Here is a 27,032-nt window from a genome sequence, read left to right on the forward strand (position 1 = left end):
CACAATTATAAACATAATTTTATTTTATTAAAAATTCTACTCATGTCCAATGGCATTCATTTTACCATTAGATCATTTTAAGGATGCATTTCCACAAAAAACAAGTATTTTAGTCCATCAGAAAATAAAAAACAGAGACTAGAAGCATTTTGGATGAAGACACACATATGCTTAAAACTATTAATGTAAAATAAAACAACAAAACAATGATCCACAACTTATATTGTAGTACCTTTGTTTTCTAGGTCAAATTTTTGTTTTAAGCAATATAATCAATACTTTATTTTACCACAATGGATAGAATTTTCAAATGCTTTAAAAAACAATATAATTCTCCTTTTTATAACCCTAGAACTACTTAAACATAATTCCTTTTACGCAGTGCTCCAGAAACTAAGGATCCTGTAAATATTTTGTAAATAAATTATTTCAAGAATGCAGTCTCTACGTCTCCAGCACATGTATTATTGTCATTTCTGCTTAATATGACTCAACAAATCAGTAACTGTCTGTACTATTATTGAGCTTTCAATTATATCCCTTAATGACAGTGCTTTCTATCAATTGAATTCATTTTATACAATTATGCTAAATAATAAAATCTTAGAAAATTTCTCAAAAATAAATTTACACTTAACCTTGGAGGAAACAAAAATGGAATGTTACTAAAAGATGTTGATGCATATATGGAAATCATGGAAAGAATAATTACCATCAGGTTGTCTATAAGAATGATACACCTGGATATCTGTGATGGCATGCCATGAGTTAATCAGTGAGAGTCTGTCTGCTCCAGAGGTTTTATGGGCACGGCTGAGTGACTTGGTTTTCCCATCAGTCCAGTAGATGTAGTCTTCAAACAATGTTAGTGCAATCACCCCTGGAATATCTTGATTAGGGACTGTAATAGGAGATGGTAAGATTAATGTTCAGTCTTGGAAGACTGCCAGTTAAAATATTCAATACTACATGGGCTGACAGATACACCTGTTACAGAACTTCATGTGAATAATTGCTGTGACAACCTGTCAGGCTGGCAGCATTCTTTATTACCAGGTAAGAGAATGCAGGATCTGGCACAGTAGTGTGCTTTGCTCAGATTTAACTCCGTTCAACCACTGGGAAGAAAATGAATGCTATCCTGCTCACAAATTATGGCTGCTTCACCAGAAACAAATAACATTCAACATTTAAAAACTGTATATGTATATATACAGTTGTCCTTAACTTAAATCTACAGGTCATTGCACCACTCTCCCACTTTTAAATTGATTAAATTACATGTCAAGGATGAAATTTCTATCTACTTGGAGAAAGAGTGACTATAAGATTACTGTAAACCATTTTAGTCACTGAGATTTTATGAGTATTTTTTCTTGCAAAATGAGATGGGATAGAGATGGAGAAAACAAAGAATGACATATAACAATGTATTATGCAGGTTTAACAGCCATAAAACTGTTTAGTTGCAGATTCAAATTATTTTATAATTATGCTTTCATTTTAGGGCTGGGTTTAAATGTAAGCAGCAGATTGAAAACCACAGATATGAATTTTTCTTTCATGGGATTCCAGGATCCTATCAGGTAAATAAGATGTAATAAATTTGTTTGGTGGTTTGGGGGTTTAATAATTTTAAACCATATTAGAGTATTTTTTCAAAAAAATTTAAAGCAATAAGTAAAAAAAAGGAAATTTCCCAATTTGCACTAACATTCCAATACATTTATTTGTATTAATTTCTAGGTCTAATTTTAGAAACTCTGAGAATATATTTATTAATGAAAAATGGTACTGTAAGTCAAATAATATGTATTATTTTTATAAATTAGATTTTAATGGCTACGTATATTTGACATATTCCACATTCAGTAGCAAATGGAAACTGTCAAAATTTATAAAACAATTCAGTCTTAAGATGTTTTACAGCCTTATATTTTAAATCCTGTATTAATTTCTATTGTAAGCTTGAAGAAGAAATTTTAAATCTGTTGATTTATTCTAATGGGCTAATATAATCAAAGAATTCACTATGATTTAGAGAAAACAGAAATGAAAGAAATAAATGAGACTCCTACAAATATGTGGTAATTTAAGCCATTGACCATTAACAATATGTAGTATCTGGCCAGAAATTTATCTCAGAACAGATATTATTCATATAAAAGATGTAAAAAACAAGAAAAATCCATATGTGCACACATGATACACTCAGACTAAATTATCTTGCACTGTCCTATACACATGGAACCGATCACTAAAATGATAACTGAACTAACAAGAGACACAGTCATAAAGAGCAAGATGATAGCTAAATTGACAGTGCAGGCAGGAAGCCAGGGGATTGAGGGATGGAGCAAAAAGGATAAAGGATCCATAGACATGGAAAACAGTGTTACAATTGGGGCGGGGAGAATATATAATGGGATTAAATCATAATGAAAAAATACAATAGAATTTAAAATAAATAAATAAAAATAAAAAGGTAAGTGGAATTGCACAGAAAGATGAAGAGAAGGACATTGCCAGAATAAATCACGTCTGAGTTATTTATACAAAGTATTCCCACTTTCCTCCTTTGGCTGTATAAATTCTTTGGGGAAGATAAAACAAATGTGGCAAAATGTAAACAATTGAGTGAAACTTGGTGATGGGTGATAATTTAACTATCTTTCAACTTATGTGTATGTTTGGAAATTTTCAAAATAAAATAAAAATTTCCAGAAAAAATTTGAAAGTCTCAAACATTCAATTCAGATTTTCTTAAATGTAAAGGAAGTAATTGCATTATTAAATATAGATCTAAAAAGTTAATCATTACTTTAAAAATTCTCAGTCCATCAGAGATTCAATTGACTTCTTTTCAAAAAGAGTTTATTGTGAGAATTTACTTATTAACATCTCAAAAGTAGCATAGTCTTTTAACTCTTCAGTAAGTAATTATAGCTGCCATTTATTAAGCACTTGCTTACCAGGAGGTAGGCCAGTGGTTCTCAGCAAGTGGGACAGACAATTCTGGTCCCACCACAAAAAATTATCAGGCATATAGTACTGACGTAGAGAAATCCTGTGGTATGATATCTACTTTATACACATAATTTTATTTAATACAACTCCATTGTGCAAGAGTAGACATCACTTTGCAAATGAGAAAACTAAGATCTGGAAAAACTGAAGTAATTTGACAACAGATGGAATGGAAAATAATTAGCAAATGAAGATACTGATATTTGAATCTAAATCAGATTCTCTGACTGCTGAGTTATTTGCCACTTTACTTATCAGCATTGCCTTTAAGAAAGCCAGATTGGTTGGGTAAAGCATGGTTATATACTGAATTGTGTCCCCACAAAGTGCACATGTTGATGCCCTATATCCTAACATGACTGTATCTGGAGACAGGACCTTTAAAGAAGTAACTAGGTTAAGTGAGGTTATAGAGTGGGCTCCTAATCCAATGTGACTGGTACCCTTATAAGAGAAAAGGTATGTGCATACAGAGAAAAGACCGGGTAAGGACACAGCAAGAAGACAGCCATCTACAAGCCAGGGAGAGGCCTCAGGAGAAACCATACCTGCCAATACCTTCATCTTGGACTCCAGCCTCCAGAACTGTGAGAAAATATGTTTCCATGTTTAAGCCACCCAGTTTGTGATATTTTGTTATGGTAGCTTTAGCAACCTAATACAAGTATATAAAGTAGTGGGACTAATTTCATAAGCTCCATGTAAAATTATTTTATTTAATTTCTTTATTTTAATTACATTGTATATTATTTTTAGACATAGGGCAATTTAAGTACTAGACAAGTTTACTACCTCTAAGCTTATACTGATCATCCACCACAAACCCTCTGTTATCAAATAATCAATATTTATTTATGGACTTTGAAAATTAAATTCTTATTTCAGAAGAAAGATAACACATAAGTGAACATATAGAACATATAGTAAAGTCAAGTGAAAGTGAAGAAAATTAGTTCCTTTGCCAAGAGTGACCATCTTTTTTGTTTAATTCCATGTTTGATTTTGGCAATGAAGATCTGACTACCAGTAGTAGCTTTATAAGCCCACTCCAGGCCTGCTCATTTGGCAAACATGCTTATTTCCCCAACAGCATCAAACACAGCCACCAGAGTATTTCTTCTAGAAAAAATAATAAAACAAAGTAAAAACACCAACTTATGTTAACAAGAAGAAATGTAGTGTTATATAGCTAACATTATACTGGCTCCCCAGATTACTCTGTAAGAGAAGGTGACAATTTCCTTAATACCACAAGTATGCGAATGAAAATCTAGCAAACAAAAAGAAAGCAAAAACAAACAATATCTTTACGTATTACCTTTTTAGAAGTTCAGCTCATAAATTTGCAGTATGTTTCCATTTTCTCTTTAGGACCTAAATCTCTTCACAAGAGTAATCTGACTATCTGCTTAAGCTTCTGTGAAAAAATTACTATATATTAAGTGCTAAATGATAATTATAAGTAAATGAACCTATGTCCATCAACATATGAAGAATTCAACTCATATTGAGAATAAATGAGATTTTCTGAGCTAAAGCATTATATATTTTGATACAAGAAATTTTCATGACTCAGAATGAGAAAAATAAAATAATTTACCTTTTCTTGTCTCTTTACTGATTTACATATTTCTACCTTATAGATATAGATGTGTATATATATGCCTATATTAAGTATTTGTATATATGTAACATATCTGTAACAATAGTATATGCATAATATACACATATATTGTATATGCATATAAGTTATATATACAAGGTCTGTCCAGAAGCTACCCAGCCATGTAATATGAAAAAGAGAGACATTGAAGAAGATATAAGAAACTGTCTACAACCAAACCACCCTGAACATGTCCAATCTTCTTTGATCTCAGAAACAAGATACAAGAAACTTTGTACATAGGACAATGATGTCTTAGTCCCTTTCAAAGTAGGCACCTTGGGACCTCATACAGTTCTAACAGTCACCATCAGCTGCCCCATCATACTTTCCTGAATCACAGTCTGAAATCTCTTTGCTTTCTGAGGTGATTTTAGTTTTGGGAAAAGCCAGAAGTCACAGGGCACCAAATGTGGGCTATAGGGTGTCTGAGTCACCTGGGTAATTTGATGTTTTACCAATAAACTCTGCACAAGATGTGATACATGAGCTGGCACATTGCCATGATGAATCCGCCAATCGTCAGTTGCCTATAGCTATGGCCTTCTGAATCATCTAAATAGTTTCTCTGAAGAAATGTTCAAGCCTAATGCAAAATTTGATGCAGATTATTTGCTCTACTCATTCAGCCATTTTAAATTCAACAGCCACACAGTACACATGTTGATTCAACATCGTCCAGCACTCCCACTGACTAGTACAGTGAAGTTGTCATTGTTCACACATGCACATTATAGTCCACTCCCCTCAGCTGTGAGGTTAATTACATCAATATCATGCAAACTGTTCTCATTATATTAACAATGACTGCATTTTTTCTGGACATGCCTCTTATTTACATATATATTACCTATATATATGCAATGTAATTTGAAAATTAGTAGAACTGACAAAATATAAACATGAAATGAGATGGCATGAGAACTTTTAACTAACTTAATGATAATGAAATGATGATTTTACAAAAAAAATAGTCAATGTTTTCTCAAAATAATGATGGCTATCATTTTTAAGAGAAAAGTAATATGACCACTTATCATACATAAGAGTCTTTGTTAAGAGTTGGAGGGAGGGAGGGAGGGAGGGGGCAAGGGAAAGTGGTGGGGGGTAGGCAGAGACAAATGTATTTGAAAAAATTAATTACAAAATTAAAAATAAAAAAGGCAGGCTATTTTAAAATAAAACCTAGACAATATATTTTGAAACTATTAAAAAAAAGAGAGAGAAATGTAAAAAAATTAAGAAACCTCTCATTTACATGTATTCAGTAGACACACACAGACACACACACACAAAACAAAACAAGAAGAAACAGAATATTGTGTGGGCTTCAGTTAACAAGTATTTATTATATATTTAAAGCATATTTGAACCTGTTTGCTGTAGTTAGGCTTCTATTCTCTTTAACAGCTTTATTTATTGTACTGTTTCCCGCATTGCACTCAAGCACTCGGCTCCTAATTTTTATACTGTAGGCTATATCTAGCATAAGAAAGGAGTTAATATTTAGCGCGCATGCACACACACACACACACACACACACACGCGCGCGCGCACTGTCTCTCTTTCACTCTCTCTCTCTCTCCTTTGTGGAGTTTTTCCTTTTTAGTCAAGTTGGATGCTATTCGGTTAAGGTTCCAGTTAATTGTGATAAACAGAGAAGGTAGAAATTCAGAATATGCCTTCAGCTGAACTGTGGCTTCAGAGCTGGAGGTACTCTATTACAGTACTCTTGATCTTTTTTTGGAAACATTTATCATGTTAAGCAAATATTTTCCCGAATAAACCATTTTACATTTATATTTTGGACCATTATAGTTTAAATACTTAAGAACAAAATACACCTATAGACCAGTACTCATCTTTTATTGTGTTAAATATCTCATAGTTGCTATTATTGGTATGATATAACTTTAGGGTAATGGCACATTCAATATGATTTTGCCCTGTAGTTATTACTTAAACAGAAATTTTACTATTGATGCTCTATTATTTTCTTATATTTCCTTCAAGATTTACTTTAATGATCTAATTATATATTAAATATTATGATATATGAAACAATCCTGTAATTTATTATTCAAAATTAACTATAGAGACTTAAACAATATTCTCAAAAGCAAAACAGAATATATAGACTGCAACCACCAAATTCAATAATTACAGAGTAACTTGAGTGTTGACATTTTTTCATTACAAAGAATTTATGTACTGTTTGGAAATAAATACTAGTATGATGTAACAATCTTTAAGATCAACCTCATTCTCACTGTGTGACCTACTATGATTGAAAATTTAATCTCCTAAATCGTTAAAGTAAACAAGCATATCAGATAAAATATTAAATCCTATCTTTTTAAAAATATATTTCAAGAATCTCTCATTTTTCATATTGTTGGTGTCATTATCCCAAGTAAAGGCACATATTTCCTCACACCCGAAATATTACAAAATTATTTTAACTTTTCATTGCCTTTTAATCTCCTTTGATCTCTTCTATCAGTCAAGGGTTCTATATTAAACAGAGAACACATTAAATGATAATTACAAATAATTTAATGAAACAAGGCAATTTTAGGTACATGTGGTCAGTCATATTATTTTTCTCTTAATTATTGACAGAGCTTTGGGCCTAAGTGACTGGTCATGGAATGTTTTTTTCCCCTAAGTCTGTTTGAAGCTGAGGAAAGCTGCAGTTAAGGAAAAAAGAGCCACCCACAAAGGGCAGAGACCATTTGTTGGAGGAACTCAGCCACCGCTAACCACAGTGGTCGGGCATGAAGGAAAAATGGATAATTAAAGATTACGACTACTTCTTTTGTCTACCATCTAATCTCCTGCTAATGCTTCCTGTGAATTAAATCCAACTTGAGGCCAGAAAGTGAAAGAACCTGGTGATACATTCCACAGAAAGCAGCCTTCTAGCATACGGAGCATGGAAAGGATGCAAAGATAAGATAGAGAACCTCCTCCAGTTAAGATTTCCAAAATATTTTGTTTTTCATCTCACATGTTTCTTCTCTGGTCAATGAAAATCAATGAAACTCATTCCCTAGATCATACAGTGTAAACTATATAGCCTGACTAAACAGGTGTCTTCAGGAAAAACGATCAGAATGCTCATGAACTCTCTCTTCTGAGACACCCTGATATTAACAATTTTCTACTATTTTTTTAGAAGGATAACATATAAGATATATAGAGAAGCAGGAGAAGATTTAGAGTAAAGCATGAAAACCAAAAGGAGGTAATGAAACAATTACAATTAATTAGCATTGAAAAAAACAATGTGAGATTAAACAAAGACTACAAGAAAAGTGTAGGCTGGTAAACAGATATAAAATTAGAGGATAGAAAAAAAACAGTTTAACATGCTGAAGAAAGTGTTAGATTCATGACAGCGGTCAGTGAGGTGAAAAATGTTTTCTTTATCCTGAAGAGTAACAGAAAAGAGTGGGTAGGTGGGAAAATGGCTACGATATACTAATTTCAGAGAATGCTTTAGTTACATACATCCCATCAAAAAAGGAGTGTGCTTTATGTATACTTAGGGCCAACAGGTTTTTTTCTTTGTCAGTAATTATGCATGCATTTCAGCATTATTTGCAGAGTATTTTTATTAAAATAATCATTTCCTCTGCACCATCTGCAAAAGGACACAAAATGTTCCATCTAAACATATGCCTCCAAGAACATGTTGCCTGCCCACTGTTTCATAAAACTACACTTAATGGTAACCAGGCCACTGAATCCCGAATCCATTTTTCAGAATGAATAAAAGCATTAAGAAAGGGCTGGAACCCTAAAGATAGCCAACATTTCCCAATATTATGAATTGTTTAAAATTTATATTTTCCAGTAAAAAATTCATAATTTTTCAAAAAACATATCCACCAAAGAGACTTTGAATGGGAGGAAAAATAATGTTCTTCCACTCAGCATATTTATAATGCAGAACAGATTTGGGCTGATCTTACCTGGGAGTCTATTAAACAAGGCCGCCTTTTGAATATTTATACTGACCATATGTCCAAGCAATAATCATGTGTCCTTCCTTAATGCAATCACTCATATTGAAACACTTAAATGTGTAAAAAATAACTTTTTAAAATGAATATAATATTTGAAGGCAAAGTATATAAATTATTTAGGATTATTCTTTAAATTAAAGCCATTATAAAGAAGTTGAAGGCATTCTTTATTCATCTTTTTCTAGTATTTCTTGCCTCCTTTTGTCCATATTGTCTCATCAAATAATATGTACTTGTGATATAGATTGGACATATTTAGTTTAATACAACTCAATCCATTCCCATCTCTCACTTATATATTTTTAAATTATCAATAATAAAATTCAAATATGCACATTTTAATATTTAATATCTAAAAAGAATATCCTGCCCTGGCTGGGTGGCTCTGTTTGTTGGAGCATCATCCTGTACACAAAAAAGGCTGCAGGTTCGATCCCCAGTCAGGGCACATATGTAGGTTGCCTGTTTGAAACCCTGATTGGGGTGTTTATGGGAGGTAAACTATTGGTGTTTCTCTCTATCTCCTTTCTTATCTGTTTAAAATAAAAAATATATCTTTGGATGATGATTATTTTTTAAATAAAAAGAATATTCTTATTAATAAATATGAGAGTTTATAAAGCAGATAATGCAAATTATTGTACCTTTATTTTGAAAACTAGACTGTGCCTACAAATATCTTTTCTCAATGGTGATACTGCTCTTCAGTATCTGAAGTAAACAAAGCAATATTGCTTCATGTACTTGGTAAATATATATTTCTGTTGCAAAACTTTCTAGGTTTTTATCTGGTGATATAATCCTTCATAGACATTTGAAAATGTGTTTTCAGAGCAGACCATCAATATTAAATATGAGGTATGATATTCCACACACATACGCACTAAGAAAATATTTGTTAGGCAGCATTAATGAGAGCTGAAGCCTTTGAAAAGCACTTTGCATTTGGGAAAGGTATGGATTAGAGCCATTTACATGAGTTTAGTATCCAGTTTCCCACATTTTTACAATTATAAATATGACTGTAGAATAATGTATTACTAGCATTTTGAAATGTATTGTAGGTAGTATTAGGAATAAGTAAGGATAAGTGAGGAAAGAAGAATAGTCCTTCCCTATGCCAGTTACAACCTCAACCAATTCCTTTAAGATATGTTAGAAAATTATTGATTGATTAAAAGTTTTAAGCTATGGATGAAATATTGAACTATAGCATGTCAAAGTCTAGATTACAGACTAACCTGGACCAAAGGCAAGCCTACCAATGCCCCAGTGTGTCATATTTAGGACAGATAATATTGTTGAAAGTGGCTGAAACTCATAACTAGGTTAACATTTAACCTTTCACTATTTAAAAATAGTATATGGGACATGTATGACATTTGCAAAATAATAATATATTTAAACTTGTACACAATTTAATGTAGCATGCCTTATTCAAAGGACAAACTAAAAGACATGATTGACACTGAAATTCTAAGAATTTTTAGAAACAACAGTTAATTTCAATTTATTTTATGGGTTCAGGAACATTTCTATAGAAATTGAATTTTATTTTCTCCCTTGCATTAACTTTTATTGTATTGTAAACAGCAGCACATCGACATCATTATCATAAAATAGCCTGTGAAATCTACTGCGTGTAATGGTCTATGAGTGACAGGATTTTTGAAAAGTATTAAATGTGATATCTAACCAAGAAATACATACTCAAGAATATTGTAAATTAGAGGATGGCATTTATTCGATTCCCTACACTTTCTCTGGTGGACTTCAGTAGATATTTAAATTTTCTAAACAAGCAAATGCAACTACCTTGAGTTTCAGACTGTATGAGCACAGAACGCTCCCTTTGTCTTTTTAAGTGTTTTCTTCCCCATTCAAAACAAAACACTTTAAATATATTCTATGCTATTCATCAGTAGCATGCTGAGATCTGGATTCTTTTTCCAATGTAATTTAGATGATAACTGCATGGGTTATGATTTGGATTTTTAAATCCAAACATAGAACTGACCTCTCACAACATACTTTGGTTTCCCAGAGCAAAAACACACAATAAAACTGTACTACAATACTGACACTTTAATATGAGGATCTTCAGGTGTAAGGGTATTGAAATAAATAAAGAGCCATAGTCAACATAATTGGATGGAATTTTAAACAATTTGTCCACAGAATAAAAGACAGTTCAGTGATAAACTATAGTTTTGAAGTATATACAACCATTGCTCTTCAAAGAAATTAACAGTTATAAGTATATAACACAAGGTTAAATCATTCAGTGATATGGAGTATTCTGAAAAAAATACTAAGACAAATATATTTTAAAGCTCAAAGTCAAAGATACATTTTCTTAGTTCACTGTTTTGTTATTACTATTAACACAGTATTTTCAGTATTCTTTTAAAAAAATAACTACATCTAAAATATATCTCAAGATCAGTGGCCCAACTAACAGAAAGTAAAACTACATCTGAATTTATGTACTTTGATACAAGCAAACAGATTGAAATTGTGGCCTAAACTAATTTTCTGATATTTAATTTTCTTTCATTAAATGGAAAACAGAATCTCTAAGTTAAGGTAGATATGTAAAGTTATTGCGAAAAGTCCTCTCAAGAGTTATTTGTAACCTATTTTATTGACATTCTATTTAGAGAAGGCAATATTTTTTGAAATGCATAAAATCAATGACAAAAAATCTTTACTATGGCCAAATTTTTGAAATTCTGTGACATCAATATCTAATTAAGATATAAAAGTGTTGTATGGGCAGGAGTTGCAGTTAATTTGGAATAGCAAAATGTAATATCAAACTGTCCCACTGAAGCTGGGTGTCTGCTTTTAAGGATCATTATTGCTCTCTTCACTCCCTCAAACAAACAACACATTTGTATTTAATAAGACAAATGCTTTTTTATAGTAATTATGTTATGGTGATTTATACTTTTGTTAGTTTCTCTATATTTTGCAGTTTATCTGTGGTCCACTATTTAAATCGATCTGAAGAAATTCAAATGTGGATATACCTTTATGTGCATAACTGTGCAATTATGCTATAACTGTTAATATTGCAAACTACAATATAGAGGCAACAAGCCTTTGTCATCTGTTCAAAAGCAAGGATGTGTGAACAATGTAAAGAAAACAGGCTATGGAACCAGTTAGATCTTCATTGCTTCAAATTCTGATTCTTCTGATTACCAGCTATCTGACCATGGAGAAATTACTTAATTTCTATAAACCTATTTCCTTGTTGTGAAGTGGCCCTGTGCTACTTAAAGAATAGTGTTCCCTGATGGAATGACTATAAGAACATGTATTTCATCCAGCAAGGTTTCTTGAACACAGTGAACTTCTAATAAAAGTATTGGTTTATAATAGGGTGGTTCTAGTTCTTGGATTCCCAGTGGTAGAGTAAGAAAAATTTCACTGAAAGCCAAAAACTGAAATAGTTTGTGCCAAGCATCTAATACAATATAACGCTCAAAAGATATGTTTTCTCCTCTCATTGATTTGATCAGTTCACACATGTTCAACTGTAAAAGGTGTTAATAGCTCTTGGAATAGTACTCAGAGAAATGAGTATTGTGTTGGCAATTTGAGATTTTCATCAAGAATGAGTAAGCAAGCATTTGATTATTACACATTTCCAACCTCTCTCAGGCTTAAGTTGAAATTAAACCTGAAGTTAAAACTTTTGGATTTGGCAGTTTCTAAAAGTGTTGTGTGATCCACCTAATGTAGAATTTGAGTTCTAGAATTCCCCTTTGATGTCTTCTTTTCCAACACCCTGATTTTGATAGATGAGACCCAGGGAAGTTACATATAGTTTTCATGGTTAAGAGCTGTTTATCAATAGGCCTCACCCTAACCCACCCTCATCTTCAGGTTCCCCATCATTTTTTAAATATAGTGTTTGTTTTGTCCATTCTGAAAATATGATTTCACTTAAAAATCTGTACTCCAGCAAAGGTTTAATAATCCTTACCCAAATTAAAAGCCTAAATCTGTGGGAAGGATTGTGGTTTGGGAGTGGTTAGAAACCAGTTCCAAGAACATAGACACACAATAAAAATATAATTATTATTTAGAGTCATTTTGTTTTTTTTATAAAAACATATATAAACTTTAAAACTAAACATTTCAATCTGAGGAACACTGAAATTTTCAAGTTGTTTCAATGACTCAAGAGAATGTAAACAATGAGAGATTCACTCACGTGCCACTTTTTTTCTAGGTAAACTATCAGCTGTTCTGAAATGCTTTTTTATGAAAATATACAATAGAAAGCACTTACAGATCCGTAGAATTCCTTTTATGTTGACCCTTTTGTTAAAATTAATGTACCTCTCATCAAAACAGAGCTTTTAAAGAAGAATGTCTGAATTGTGCTTAGTATTTATATTTTTTAATTCTTTAAAAAATGTACAATTGTATGTGAAATTAATGTCATCAAAACAGAGATCTTTTTTCCTCTCTAAGTGGATAATACTATAAATCTTTCACTTAATATTTGCAACTCAATCATCCATAGTTCTGCTATTTCAAGCTTACAGATCTTTCCTATTTATTCTGCTAAGTAACTATTGAACATAAAACTCTATCCCCATTCCCACAGCTATAATCCCTTCAAGTATTTCCTCCTAAAATATTTTAACAGCCTCTAAATTGGTTGCCCTTCCAGAGTCTTTTCATTTTCCATGCTGTTGTCAAATCTAATAATTGCACTCTATCAACTAAACACCATCAAAGGCTCCCTATGACCTAAAGGATAAATTCCAAATTAATTAGCATACAATCCCTGTCAAAATCTGGCCCCAATTTGCCCTTGTTTATCTAGTGCATTATCTCTCTCTTGTAGGACTTCCAGGCATAGGCAAACTGTGTAAACCCTATGCGGTTTCAAGACTCAGTTACATCTTTGCAAATGCTATTCACTCCATGAAAATAATCCTCCCTATATTTCTCCATATGGAAAGCCTGTAGTATGTCTCACAAATTTCTAAAAAAATCCCTTATTTTAGCAAAAACTTCCCTACTTCTACCTGCATTTTTACTATATTTTCCATATACCTCTAATCCACATCTAATTTACATTTTTATCTGCACAACAGTTTTTTCTGTTAAACTGAAAGACAGGGATTATTCATTTGTGTAATTCCAGGGCCTAGCATAACTTGTAGCACAAAATAAATAAAATACAAATCAACAAATCAACAAATGTTTGTTGAATGAATGGGTAGATCTAAAAAGAAGAAATAAAAAAATTTAAAAAATTAAACTTTGATTTAAAATAAACTGATTCAGTTATCCAGTAGTTTGCATAGTATTCTATGGTATTAAATTATTACTATTATTATATAATTATTGAAGTAAAAACCAGTAGAATGATCTGCACAGGCATTAAGAAGAGACTCATGTGACTAAGATAGAACCTTAAGGTTCCTAAACTAGCAAACTGACTAATGTTTTTATTATTATTATTATTTTAATTTTTGCCGTGTAGAGTTTGGACTTGGTAGAAAAGTGTGTAGGATAGCAGAGGTACAAAAAAAGATGATGGAAATTCTCAAGCAAATTGTAAGTCGGATGTACGTCAAAAGTAATCTGATCTATTGTTTAGGGTACAGAATTAAGAACCTTTAAATAATCTTTGGCTCAACAAATAATAAAACAATGCTTCATCTATGCAATTAATGCACAGTTTAAATCAAAATATATTTGGGGGGAAGCTTTCTGAAATGTAAAATGCAACTCAGTTTAATTTCTCTCCCTTATTAAAATTTGACTCATGAAAAAGAACCATAATTCTGAAATTTTTCATACATCCTTCATATTTTTAAATTACTTTGTCAGGATATCTTACTCTGTCGATAGGCTCTGGGTCCAGTTTTAATACATAGAATAAATGAGAACAATGATATTAGTCTAGTTAAGAGAAAAAAGAAGTCAGCGACCAAACTAATAAACAAGTTAATATTGGTATGTCTCATTTTCTACCTCTAAATACACACCCAGAAAACAACAGCATTTTCTGTGTCTTTATTGGGTAAACACAAAGAGCAGAAAAAGCCTATTTCTCTTTACAAACATGGCAAATAAGTGGCTCTTTTTTCACTGGATGTGGAGTTGGCATAATTCAGACTCCTTACAATTAGTAGCTCATTAGTAACTACCAGCTGATTATTGGATTACATTCAGATATTGGCAAATGCCTGATAAGACACTTAATGAATTTTCCAGTAGCCTTCCTTGGAAGGCCTATAGGAGAAAATATTCCTGAAGGCAGCAACTCTTTGACTTTCCTTCCCCAACTCCATCCTTAAGCCTCAAGGTATTTTCAAAATCAAATGTTACAATGTTAACATCATATCTGCATATTTGTCAGCTAAATATTTCACTCTTTAACAGATTTAGTACTATTTTCACTGGCTATATATGTCCATCTGCCCAAAGTCTCCACCAGTGCTATGATTAAGGAGTACTTTATTTACATGCATTTAATTTTGTATTAAGTATTTAAAGCATTGGTCACCTACATATCTGACTTAATTTTTTAAATAATGAGTAGGTGATGGAATTAATAGCATTTAATAGCCAACATTTTTAACTACAGTTTTTGTTATTCAAATAGTAAGGTTTAAATAAAATAAGCAAATATTTGATGCTGTACTATCTGGCCAGAAATTGTTTACATTTTATTGTGCAGTAAAATTTTAGCACAAAGTAATATATTCACAACAACCTAGCATTGTATATAAATGCTAAAAACAGACAGGTTCATGGTTACATGGGGAAAATACTGATTGCTACAATAAAACAAAATCGTACCAACAGAGAATGTTGCAAAATATTACATGATTGATTTTTTTGAAGAGATGAACTGCTGAACTCACTAAGTGTGATTTTGACTTGTCAACATTATTTTTGCTGTAATTAAAATCTTAATACGATCTGTAAATCTTTTTTCACTCAGATTACATCGTGATGAATTTCTTTATAATTGCAATGTCAACACCTAAAAAGTGATTTATTCAACTACACTTGTCATAACTCAATCTTCTTACACTTAAAATCTCTTAAAGCTGTCAGCATTTTTAGTTAGAAGGATATATTTGTTGAAAGGGACTTGGGCAAAATTACGAAATGGTGTGACTTTAGTAAGATTTATTTATTTATTTATTTAATGTATTGATTTATTCAGTGGTCTCACTTTCCTCAGGACTCCATACATTTTCAGGGCCTCACACTCTTTCTCACCATCCCTACCTTTGCCCTCCTCCAGGGGTTTTGTTCTAGGCCTGCTGAAGAGAAGAAGGCAGTCTGACAAGCTAAACCACACTAACATGTTGGCTTTCTTTGGGGTCTCTCTGTGAAAGTTTACTTCATGCGTTATTTGAAGATGAAAACACCTAATAGCAAAGGTGAGAATAGGTCATTAAAGATAAATAAAAATTGATTTCTCTTCTTTATTTAGGGAAAAATTTAATCCTTACAAAGCCACCTACACCAAAAATATTTTGAGTGTTCATTTGAATTGTTTGTGGTTTCTGTGGTATCCATTTCATCTTCACCTATGCCCTTCTTCTTTATTATGTCATTCTCTGTTGCTCTTCTTTGTTCCTTCACCCTCAGCTATTTTTTCTCGACGACTTCTCCCCCATCTCTAATTTTAGTGCAATCTCCCGCACGCCCAATTGCTTCATTCATTTGTTTTATAACTTAGTTTTTATATTGATTCACTATTCAAATTATATATTCATTCATATTCAAATTATAAACATTCCTAAATGTTACTCTAATTTGAAAGCTGTTTCCACGTTAATTTTCGTTGCCATTGTTGTTTAGATAACACTAAATTTAATCATGTTTATAATATAATTGATAACTTTTAAATAATATTGCTTTACTGTCTTTAAAAAACTATACTCTGACTTAGAGTTTTAAGAAAATTCAGCCCTACCAGAATGCAGTAATAGCTTTATGTTCACAAGCTAATATTCTTCTGTTTCAATTCAATTAGAATACATGTTTATAACTTATAAAAATATTGTCCATTTACTACAAAAACTAAGAAAGTAAAATTAGAGAAAAATCTAAAGAGTGGCAAAATGATATTTATGCATGATTATAGAAGTTCTAAATAAATATATATATAATTTCTTATTTACCCATATTACAGAGTAATAATTAACAATAAATTAAGAAATGTATTTGATGAAAGTCTACATAATGAATATATATGATAATTTTTAAATGAAAATTTTGTTCAGTGATAAAATACTGAATTATTTGTACTATTAGACCAACCTTGATGTCTATGAGATCCATCCATGTTGCTAAATTCAATGTGATTTTCATCGGCCCAGTAGAGTCTATGGTTTACATAGTCTATAGTTAGTGCCATAGGTCGAGATATCTTGGTTTCTATAATAACACTCTGATCGGTTCCATCCATTCCAACACGGCCGATGTGTGGATATTCACAGCAGTCAATCCAATACAAATACCTAGGAAAGAAAATCAATAGCCATTTTGTTTATAGACACTTCAGGAGTAAAGGCTCACACAATATTTCACTTCTTTGCTCAGCTATTCCCAAAATGAATTTTTGGTGTTTATCTGAATTGTAGCTTCAAAGAAACACTTCAGTGCAAGCTTTTCTAATAATTTTTAGTAACACATAGCATGCTTAAATGTCCACATAATTTTAAACATGTTTCTATTAGAATACAAAATCATATATAAATATTAACATATAAACTTTCAAACCACACCTATGAAGTTGGAGAATAAAATTGCACAGATATATAATTTTCTTTTGGTTTATCATTGACAGAAAATTTCTAAATGAATTAAATAGCAGACCATTGTATTTGTTTGAATCTGAAATTACTCAATGTGTTAGCCACTAGCTACTTGTGACTTTTTAAATTGAAATTAATTAAAGACATGTAAGATCAAGTGAACTGCATTGTTCCTCAATCACATTAGCTGCATTTCAAGTGCTTGATAACCATGTGTCTGCTGGTTGTCATAGCCTAAAGTACAGATATAGAATACTCCCATCATCACAGAGAGTTCTATTAGCACTTATTTAAATTACTGGAAATTCTAGAGTACAGTGTTTTAGACAGTGGACAATAGAAAGTAAAATAAAGTTATATTGGTACTGAAACTAATTATGTTAAACATAAATAGCGTACCCCATAATATACAAATGATATATATATATTTGTATTTATTTGAAAGTGTACACTTATACTAAGATTAATTAGAAATTTCTTTCTATTTAATTGAACCATTTATTTTTTATCATAATAGGAAAAGTCAGTTCATCTTTTTTAATATTTCCTTATCTCTATTATTCAAAATGGGAGTTGGAAGATCTTTAATGGATTTTTCACATTCCAACTGTAAAATTAAAGTCTGTTAACCAAATTAATTTTCCCAGACCTCATCTTTTCCTTTTAGTATGTATAGAATCCTTGGCAATTAATTATTCATATTTGAAGTTATATAATTAAAATAACATGGTATGTAATTATTCTATAGGTTTAAAACTGAAATATTTCATTCAAATTAAAATACTTCTCAAAAATTCTGATAACTCTACTCAGATATTTTCTGATACCACACACTAAAAAAAAGATAAAGGTTTTTAGGACAAAAATTGTCAAATACAGGGTTACCATAAATAATTGTTGTAAGAAATGTGCATTTTTTGAATCAACAATTATATTTGGGGTGTATGCATAAAGGCAAGTGATAACAGTTTATAAAAATAATAAAAATGTTCCTTTGCTAGCAAAAATATTGAGTCCTAAGTAAGCATGGAATAAAATGAGAACTATATATTTGATAAAAACTAAACAAAAGGTAGAATTTTGTGAGCAGAGATTCAAAGAGAGCTCTCAGAGCCAAAACTTGAAAGCAAACCTGAGTCTGGAAGTACCTCACATAAAGCAATACTGTAATTCATAAGGTTTCTGTATGGTATTCTGAAAATATTTTGAAAATCTCAAATCATTAGAACTAATGAGTTCTATTTTATTAAATCTTGAATTACTTTTAGTATATTTTTATTTTGAAAAGCCAACATATGTCAGTAAAATACACCTTGAAAGACACAAATCTGTTTTTTTCAAGTAAATTTATGGAGAAGCACCTTGCAGTGTATACTAGAGATAATGGCAGGTAAATAAAAGGAAAAAAAATGAATAAAAAAATAAATAAAAATCAAAAGATTGTTTAGCTCATTGAAATAAATTAGAACGTTTCTTCATACTTTTTTGACCCCTGAATCTTGGGAACACTAACATAGCAATTTTGTTTCCCTAACAAATGTAACGTGATTATGCCAGCTTCTCTCACATGTATAGATATGACCTAATTTACTGTGCTTCTATATACAACCTTTTTATGTTTTTAAGAACTAAATATAAGCAAATAAAGCTTAAAGGCACATAGCTGGTGTGTCTCAGTGGATCGAGTGTGGGAATGTAAACCAAAGGGTAACAGGTTAGATTCCCGGTTAGGCCAAATGCCTGGGTTGCGGGCCAGGTCCCCAGTAGGGAGCATGCGAGAGGCAACCACACATTGATGTATCTCTCCTTCTCTTTCTCCATCCCTTCCCCCTCTCTAAAAGTAAATAAAACAAATCTTTAAATAAATCTTGAAAACAATATTTTAATAACTTCTGTAATATTAAAATGAACATATACAAATTGTTTTAACTAGAGATAGTCTTCATATTTCTATTTATTCTAAACTTGCTTGAAATTACAATTAAAATATCCCCAAACTTAAAAAGAGTTTTCTTCATTAAAAGGTACTCACAAACATAATTCAAATTATTGCACGTGCATAATAGTGTTTTTGAAATCATTAAGTATACATTTCAAATTGTTTGACATCCATATAATAGCAATTCTAAATTTTTATTTGTATTGTGAAACTTTTCACTTGGCTCTTATCATCACTTTGAACCAAGGTTAAACAGAGGAGGAAGAGCATATTTCACGGAGTCCAACATCTGGTTATATCATTCTAAGTAAGATCAGTAAGAGTTCCAGGCCTGAAATACTTTCTTTGCCATTCAAACTCATGGTTATTTGGCACAAATATACTTCTTCTCCACTATTCCTCTCAACTATTAAAATGTGAAGTAATCTCTAGTGGGAGCATTTAATTAAAGTCCTACATTTTGACTTATGTACCTTTATCCCATTATTTCCCTTGTTCCTGCGTATTTAATTATATAGATATATTCATTCAGACGTAATTCACATTACCCCTTGTTCTGCACAAATTCTTCCCTTATTCATGCTAGTTCACATTTTTCAAGGTAAGTTACAAGATTAAATATATTTGAGAAACACTTTGTTAAAAAAGTAAGCATTATCTTTTCAATTGTAAGATTTTCAGAGCCTTTTATATACTGTAAGACATAGTTATTCTCTAATAGGTAATTATTTTCCTAGAGCATTTCCCAAGAAAGATACTTTGGGATCCTGTGCTATAGCCCTCTCTGGTGTAGGGAATTTCTTTATCACGTGTATAATTGAACAACACATGCATCATACACATTGGAACCCAGAAAACAGTTATGATGTGGGTTCTCAGGCCTCAAAATTGAAGAACTATTTTAAAAAAAATTATTAATTGATTTTAGAAAGATGGAAAAGGAAGGAGAGAGGGAGAGAAACATCCATGTGTGAGAGAAACACCAATTGGTTGCCTCTCGCACACCCCCAGTTGGGGACTTGACCCGCAACCCAGGCATAGGTCTTGACGAAGAATGGAAACAGCAACCTTTCAGGTCTCAGGATGCTGCTCATTCTATTGAATTACACCAGTCAGGACCTGGTAGAACATGTCTGATAAGCCTCAAAGCCATTTTAAGTAGATTGAGAACCATAATTTGAAGTAATAATTCATTGAGACTATATTATATACCAGATATTTCTTAGTACTAGGAACACAGAGATAAAAATATATGATTTTTACCTTCACATCTCTTTCAGTAAATGCAATAGAGGTGATGTAAAACAAAAGAAAAAATTAAAGCACATTGTGATAAAACTATTTTACTATAGTGGTACAAGGGAGGGAATGATAATTTTACCTACATAGAAAAGACATGAGAGAAAACTTTTGCTCACTAATAGCTTTTGAACAAAAATATTATTTTCACAACTACTTTACAAATTCCTTAATAACAATTATCTTTATGTGCTTCAGATTTTAGAATACAGTATGACTTAATTAAAGATTTTAATGCTACAACAAGTCTTGAAGTTCAACTAGCCTAAAGCCTTTATTTTACTATAAATTGAGAACATACAGGAATGTGTTTGTCCTATCCAATTTTGATAGTGATATGACTGAAGCAAAACTTAGGTCACCAAATTTATAGACTAGCTTTTTTCTTTTTCTTTTCCTTTTTCTAAGCAGCCCTATGTAGAGTCCTAAGTTAACAGCCTTAGAAACAAATTGGTAGTTTCAATTCTAGATCTATCCCTTACTAGTTATGTGAACCTGCACAATTTAATTAGGCTCCCCGAGGCTGGATTTACTCATGTTGAAAAAAGATAATAACGGTTTCTCCTCATAAAGTTCACTGTGAGTATTAAATAAGAGAAGATAGAGAAAATACTTGAAACATTGCTAAGCACATGCTAAATGTTCAGCAAATAGTAGCTATTATTTTTTATCAGCATTAATATTTTTTTTATTTAATTATACTGGGTTGGCCAAAAAGTTCTTTTAATTTTTTCCATACAATGGCTCTGGTATTGTTTAGTTGTCTTTTTCATTCAAAACAATTTTGTTAGATTGTATTGTGATAGTTGTCATATCAGTGTGCATTAAAAAAAGTATCAAAACTGGTGAATTTTTTGTAGCCATGTTAATATCAAACACGGAATAAAATAAGGAACATACTTAGCACATTATGATTTATTACTTCAAGAAAGGTAAAAATACAACTGAAATGCAAAAGAAGGTTTATGCAGTGTATGGAGACGATTTTGTCACTGATCGAAGGTGTCAAAGTGGTTTGCGAAGTTTTTGATATTTGATACTATTGATATTTTGGTCAAATAATTTTTTCCTGTGGGGCTGTCTAATGCATTGGAAAATATTTAGCAGCACCATTGGCCTCTACCTACTAGAAGCTAATAGTGGGAGATAGACAACATACTAAAAATATCCAAATCAATAAGGTTATTGGGGGAAATGCAAAAACATGTCTTTTATTTTACAGAACTAAAGAGATATTTTGGCCAAACCAACATGCACCTAATAGGTTACCTGCTAGATCTAGATTGTATGATGTTATTACATGATTTACATGAATTTTATGTATGTTACTACATTATTAGTCTACTTAAGTATTCATCAACCAAAAGAATATTATGAAAACATTCTCATGCACTCAAGAAAAACACAGTTGAATTTTACTCAAGTATGAAAAAGCAAAACACAGGATTTATTGTGTTTCTCTCCTTATGGGTAGTTAAATTCTGATAGCTAAATTTCATTTTCTTTTCCATAGTTAAGTCTAATTAACTTTTTTTTTAAGTTTTTCAATAAATCTGTATCAGACATACTGGTATTTTAACATCTGAAATGCAACCCCTTAAAAATTTCCTGAGTACAGAATTTGTTGTAAATGATTAAATCTGAGAAATACAAATTTCAGTGAAAATATCAGAAAAGGAGAGCTCTAAATTTCACCCATATAATATGCAATGTTTACCTAAGATCACAACTGAAAAACCTGAGCCCCAAATAATATCTATTCTATAAGTTATAACCAAGTGTAAACATACAACGGAATGTCTGCTTGTAACTATAACAGAATTCAGTGATTTCTGAGGATGTTTTCATAGTTTAATATAATACATTCTATTTCTTTAAAATAAAGTCTTCTCTCAGTTTTTACTTTTTTCCTGAATTTAAGGAATAAATTCATAGAAGTTTCATCTAGCTATAGATTTTTTTCTCATTTTGAATTATTAAATTAATGCTTAATAATTCATTCCCTGCATGTTTTTACCTAAATAGGAGAATATAGGTTTAAAAATTGGTAGTAAGAATTTTCTTACGTGACTGTATAGTTTAATAAAGTATTTCTGCGTTCCCTACAGAAATCTGAAACTGAATTTTCATTTCTGGTATGCATTTCATTTCCTCACAACAAAAGTTCCCTTATGACTCTTTTCTTTGAAACATGCAAGTTATTTACATAACAATATATTGGTTTGTGCATAGTTGCAGGTACAAGGTCCCTGTAGCTATAACCATATCTGCTCTGTATGTCTTGTTGACCATTTATTATTTCCTTCAACAGTGACTTTAACAATCCCTGTGTTAGGCACAAAGTGAAAATAAACCATGGCAATTGTGCTCAAGGAGATTACTTTCTATGTAGATAGACATATATGCTAATAATAGTCATATGTACACCTGAAACTAATATATGGTATGCCAATTATACTTGAATAAAAAACCCCAAATAATTAAAAATATATAAAACAGTCATATAATGCAGTATGTTCAATATATGGTGTCTATTTAGGCACAATTGGGGGATGTTTCACAGAAGAATTGATACTGTCTGCTCTTGCTGGAAAAAATGGAAAGTTATTCCAACTGCAGAAAAAGGAGAAGAGTATTCCAGGAAGAAAGACTATTAGGAAAGAAAAATAAAAAGTTATTTTAAAAATAAAGCATGGTTGTTTTGGGTAGGATAGATACTAAACCAAGGCAGGGAGGGGACAGACACACATCTCACCCACAAACTCGGCCGTCCTGAGCCTGGTCCGATAAGATTGCCAGGTGTTCCATCATCACAGGAAACACAGTCAGCCTGGGATGAGGGAAGCCCTTGAAATTCTATGTATCATTTCCACTATCTGGGAAAGAAAGTCTTTAAACTGTGTATTCATCCCAAGGCCTAGAAGAAGAGGGGGTCCACAGTACCCAACAAAGAAGCCCATAAAACAACTTTAGTTAATTGCCTACCTATGGTTATTATCGGTTTTATGAGGGAGTCCTTAAGGCTTACAGAAAGAGCCCATAAATAACCTTGGGTAACTGCTCCAACTTTAATTAGCTGTGTCCTGTTACCTATCTATTTTATAACAAGATGAACAAATAGAGTCTGCAGCAAGATAAAGATTCCGGCTAACAGACCCCGACACATACCTGTTTGGGTAGTCATGTCTCCCCAAGGAAAGATGGCACCACTCTTACCAATCAATCAATATGTAACTTCTTCACCTCCATCCTGCCAACTATACAAGCCCTCAGAACAAAGGAGCTTATGTTCTTGCCACCCCTCCTCCGGCCACTTTTGCCCTTGTCTCTTGCCACACCTACCTTGCCATGCCCTGACCCAATGCCTTTCACCTCATCTCAGCAAGGCCTGTTCTCTTCCATGAGAATGTGTCACTGATAAACCCTGCTTGCACTCTAATAGACTTGCTGATCTGTAATTCTTTACTGTGTCAACAAGAAGAACTGAATTTCTTTCTCCCATAACAGTTGTCACAATTTAGGCAGTTTATTTTAAAAAAAAAAAAAACCTCACCTGTACTGAAAATGTAAAAAGCTAATTATTAAAATGGAAAATGAAAAAACAGTACAGTATATATATTTTTTCTTATCCCTTGTTTGGATGGATCTTGAAAAACATGTTCATTATCCAAGATTATTTTATTACTGGCAAGTTTAATGCCATATAATAGAGAAAATATATAATCAAAGCTTTAAAATGTTAAATCCCCACTTTAATATCTTACTACTTAAATGGTCCTGAGATAGTTACTTGTGCATTTTGAGGTTGAATGTTCTAATCTGTACTCCAAGGATAAGAAAAAAAAAACACACTCACCTTTCCCAGAGACTCTGAGTAAACAGTATAAGAATATAAAGTATAAAATTTAGAGTTTTCTAACTCTCAGAATGCTATAGAAGTGGTAGTTATCTTCATCATTATTATTTTTTTATTAGAACTCCCAGTCTCAGTAGGTATGCAAACTGATCATTTCACTTTCTTATATCTGCCTTTTTTCCCTATATTCCTTATATTCTGGGGAAAATATTTTTCTATTTACTTTTTTGCCTGTCAGATACTTGTAAGGCTTGCTTTTTGTTTTGTTTTTGGTGTTGTGTTGTGCTTTGATATATGCTTAGCTCTTTTTCACTCTGTAAAGTGAACCGGTAGAAAAGTGCCACTATTATTTTGTTTCAACCATATAAATTCTTGCCAATGTGCCGTGCTTTTGTGTGTGTCTTTGCTTTCACAGAGCGCATGTTCTTTCTACCTTAAGTACCTCCTGCTGTGATGTGAGTGCACCTGGTTGCCAGGTAATTCTTACTCCACCCACCTTATGTGAAGTTTTCTCTGATCCCTGTTGAGCTATTTTTCTGTTTTCTCTACCTTATGAGTTAATTGCATTGCATTAATATTATTTACTCATTGCCTCCTTACTGGAAGGTGAAATAATTGGAGATAGGGACTGTGCCTTTTATCTTTATGTTCCTACCTAGAACAGTGACAGATATCCACTAAATGCTAAGGAAATATGAGTTGAATAAATGCATAAGTAGATAAATGTATTTTCTACTGACTAGGAATATCATACATCCACTTCCATGTCTATTATGATGGTCTTTTGTTATTATGATAACCTGAATTGATATCTTAATTACAGAAAGATGAAGTTATTGTGATCAGCAACTAAGTCCAGTGCACCAAAAGGTTGTGGATTTGATTTCCATTGGGGCAGGTATGGAAGACAACATCAACAGATCGATCTCTTTCTTTCTCTCTCAGATCAATGATAAAAATTATACTCAGGTGAAGATTTTTTAAAAAATATACTTGGGTAAAAATTTTAAAAAGTATTGAATATAATTTCTAGTACTGCAAAAATTATGATAAATTAAAACACTGATTCCCAAAGTAAGGCAAAGGATAAAATAAATAGAATAATTGAATTTCAGCTGAATTTAAATATAACAATCCAGAAGATGATCTGTTTACTTGTACCTTTTTTTCCACTCAGTAAAAATCATATCCAAATTGATATTGTGACAATTCACATACCATTATTAAAAGATACAAAAGACCACCAAGCTGCTTCCTAGATGTTTAGTGCTTCATTACACTAGTTGAATGATCGTCATCCACCCTTAAACAAATCCTTGCCCTATCCTTCACTAAATATCAGGACAGAAATCACACTTTTCAAGAAAACAGAGTTCAGAAGTATTTGCTTTAAAAGGTATGCAAATAACAATGGTAATATTATATGGAAAGATTCAATTGTATTTTTATTAAATAATTTTATAATTTAAACTGCCATTTTTGAAGCAATATTGTACAATATGTGGAACAGTTATGGCATTTTTTTTCACCCTGCAGCTCACCTCATAAAATCCAGGTTGCCCTGTATCTCACTGTGGGGAACAGGAAAACAGCCTGAACGAAAAAGGTGTCACTAAGTTTTATCTGTTAGATTAGGTGGCTTTAACTATTTGTTTCATAAAAAGTTCCAACTTTTACCTAGTTCTTTGGATATAATATGTCACATGTATATCATAATCCAAATATTATCAAAACAGGAAATCAAGGGAGCCTTCCAAAACATCTATAATAATTTAATATTTCATTTTTTAATTGACACTTTTGATCATTTTTTTCTATTTTTTAATTTTAATTTTATTTTTTTATTGTTCAAATACATTTGTCTCCATTTTCCCACCACTCTGTCTCCTGTCCCCCTGCCCTCCTCCCCCCTGCAATAATTTCCCACTTTGGCTTTGTCCACGCGTCCTTTGTACATGTTCTTCGAATTGACCCTTCCCTTTCCCCAACCACCCCCTCCCTCCTTCCCTCTTGATACTGTTGGTTTCTTTTTTCTTTCAATGTTGCTGGTTATATTTTCCTTGCTTGTTTGTTTTGTTGATTAGGTTCCACTAATAGGTGAAATCATATGGTATTTGTCTTTCACGCCCTGATTTACTGTGCTTAGCATAATGCTCTCCAGTTCCATCCATGGTGTCGCAAAGGGTAGTAGCTCTTTCTTTCTTTCTGATGCATAGTATTCTACTATGTAAATGTGCCATAGTTTTGTGATCTACTCATTTACTGATGGACAGTTAGGTTACTTCTGTATTTGGTTATTGTAAATTGTGCTGCTATGAACATTGAGGTGCATAGATTCTTTTGAATGGTGTTTTGAGATTCTTAGGGTATAATCCCAGCAGTGGAATTGCTGGGTCAAAAGGCA

General features: G+C 31.9%; 1 protein-coding gene across 1 annotated transcript in view; it reads right to left on the bottom strand.

Moving 5' to 3' along the window:
• LRP1B (LDL receptor related protein 1B) overlaps positions 1 to 27,032 on the bottom strand; it is a 1,772,547-nt gene that overhangs the window by 203,903 nt on the left and 1,541,612 nt on the right. Inside the window, exons 60-61 of the mRNA XM_054562474.1 lie at positions 17,038 to 17,237; positions 713 to 901 (exon numbers count right to left, since the gene is read on the bottom strand). Coding sequence (XP_054418449.1) covers positions 713 to 901; positions 17,038 to 17,237 — 389 coding nt within the window. The remainder of the gene's footprint in view (positions 1 to 712; positions 902 to 17,037; positions 17,238 to 27,032) is intronic.

The sequence above is a fragment of the Pteronotus mesoamericanus genome, unplaced genomic scaffold (assembly GCF_021234165.1).
Source record: "Pteronotus mesoamericanus isolate MK-2021 breed Mesoamerican mustached bat unplaced genomic scaffold, CSHL_Meso_final scaffold_651, whole genome shotgun sequence".
Classification (NCBI taxonomy): Eukaryota; Metazoa; Chordata; class Mammalia; order Chiroptera; family Mormoopidae; genus Pteronotus; species Pteronotus mesoamericanus.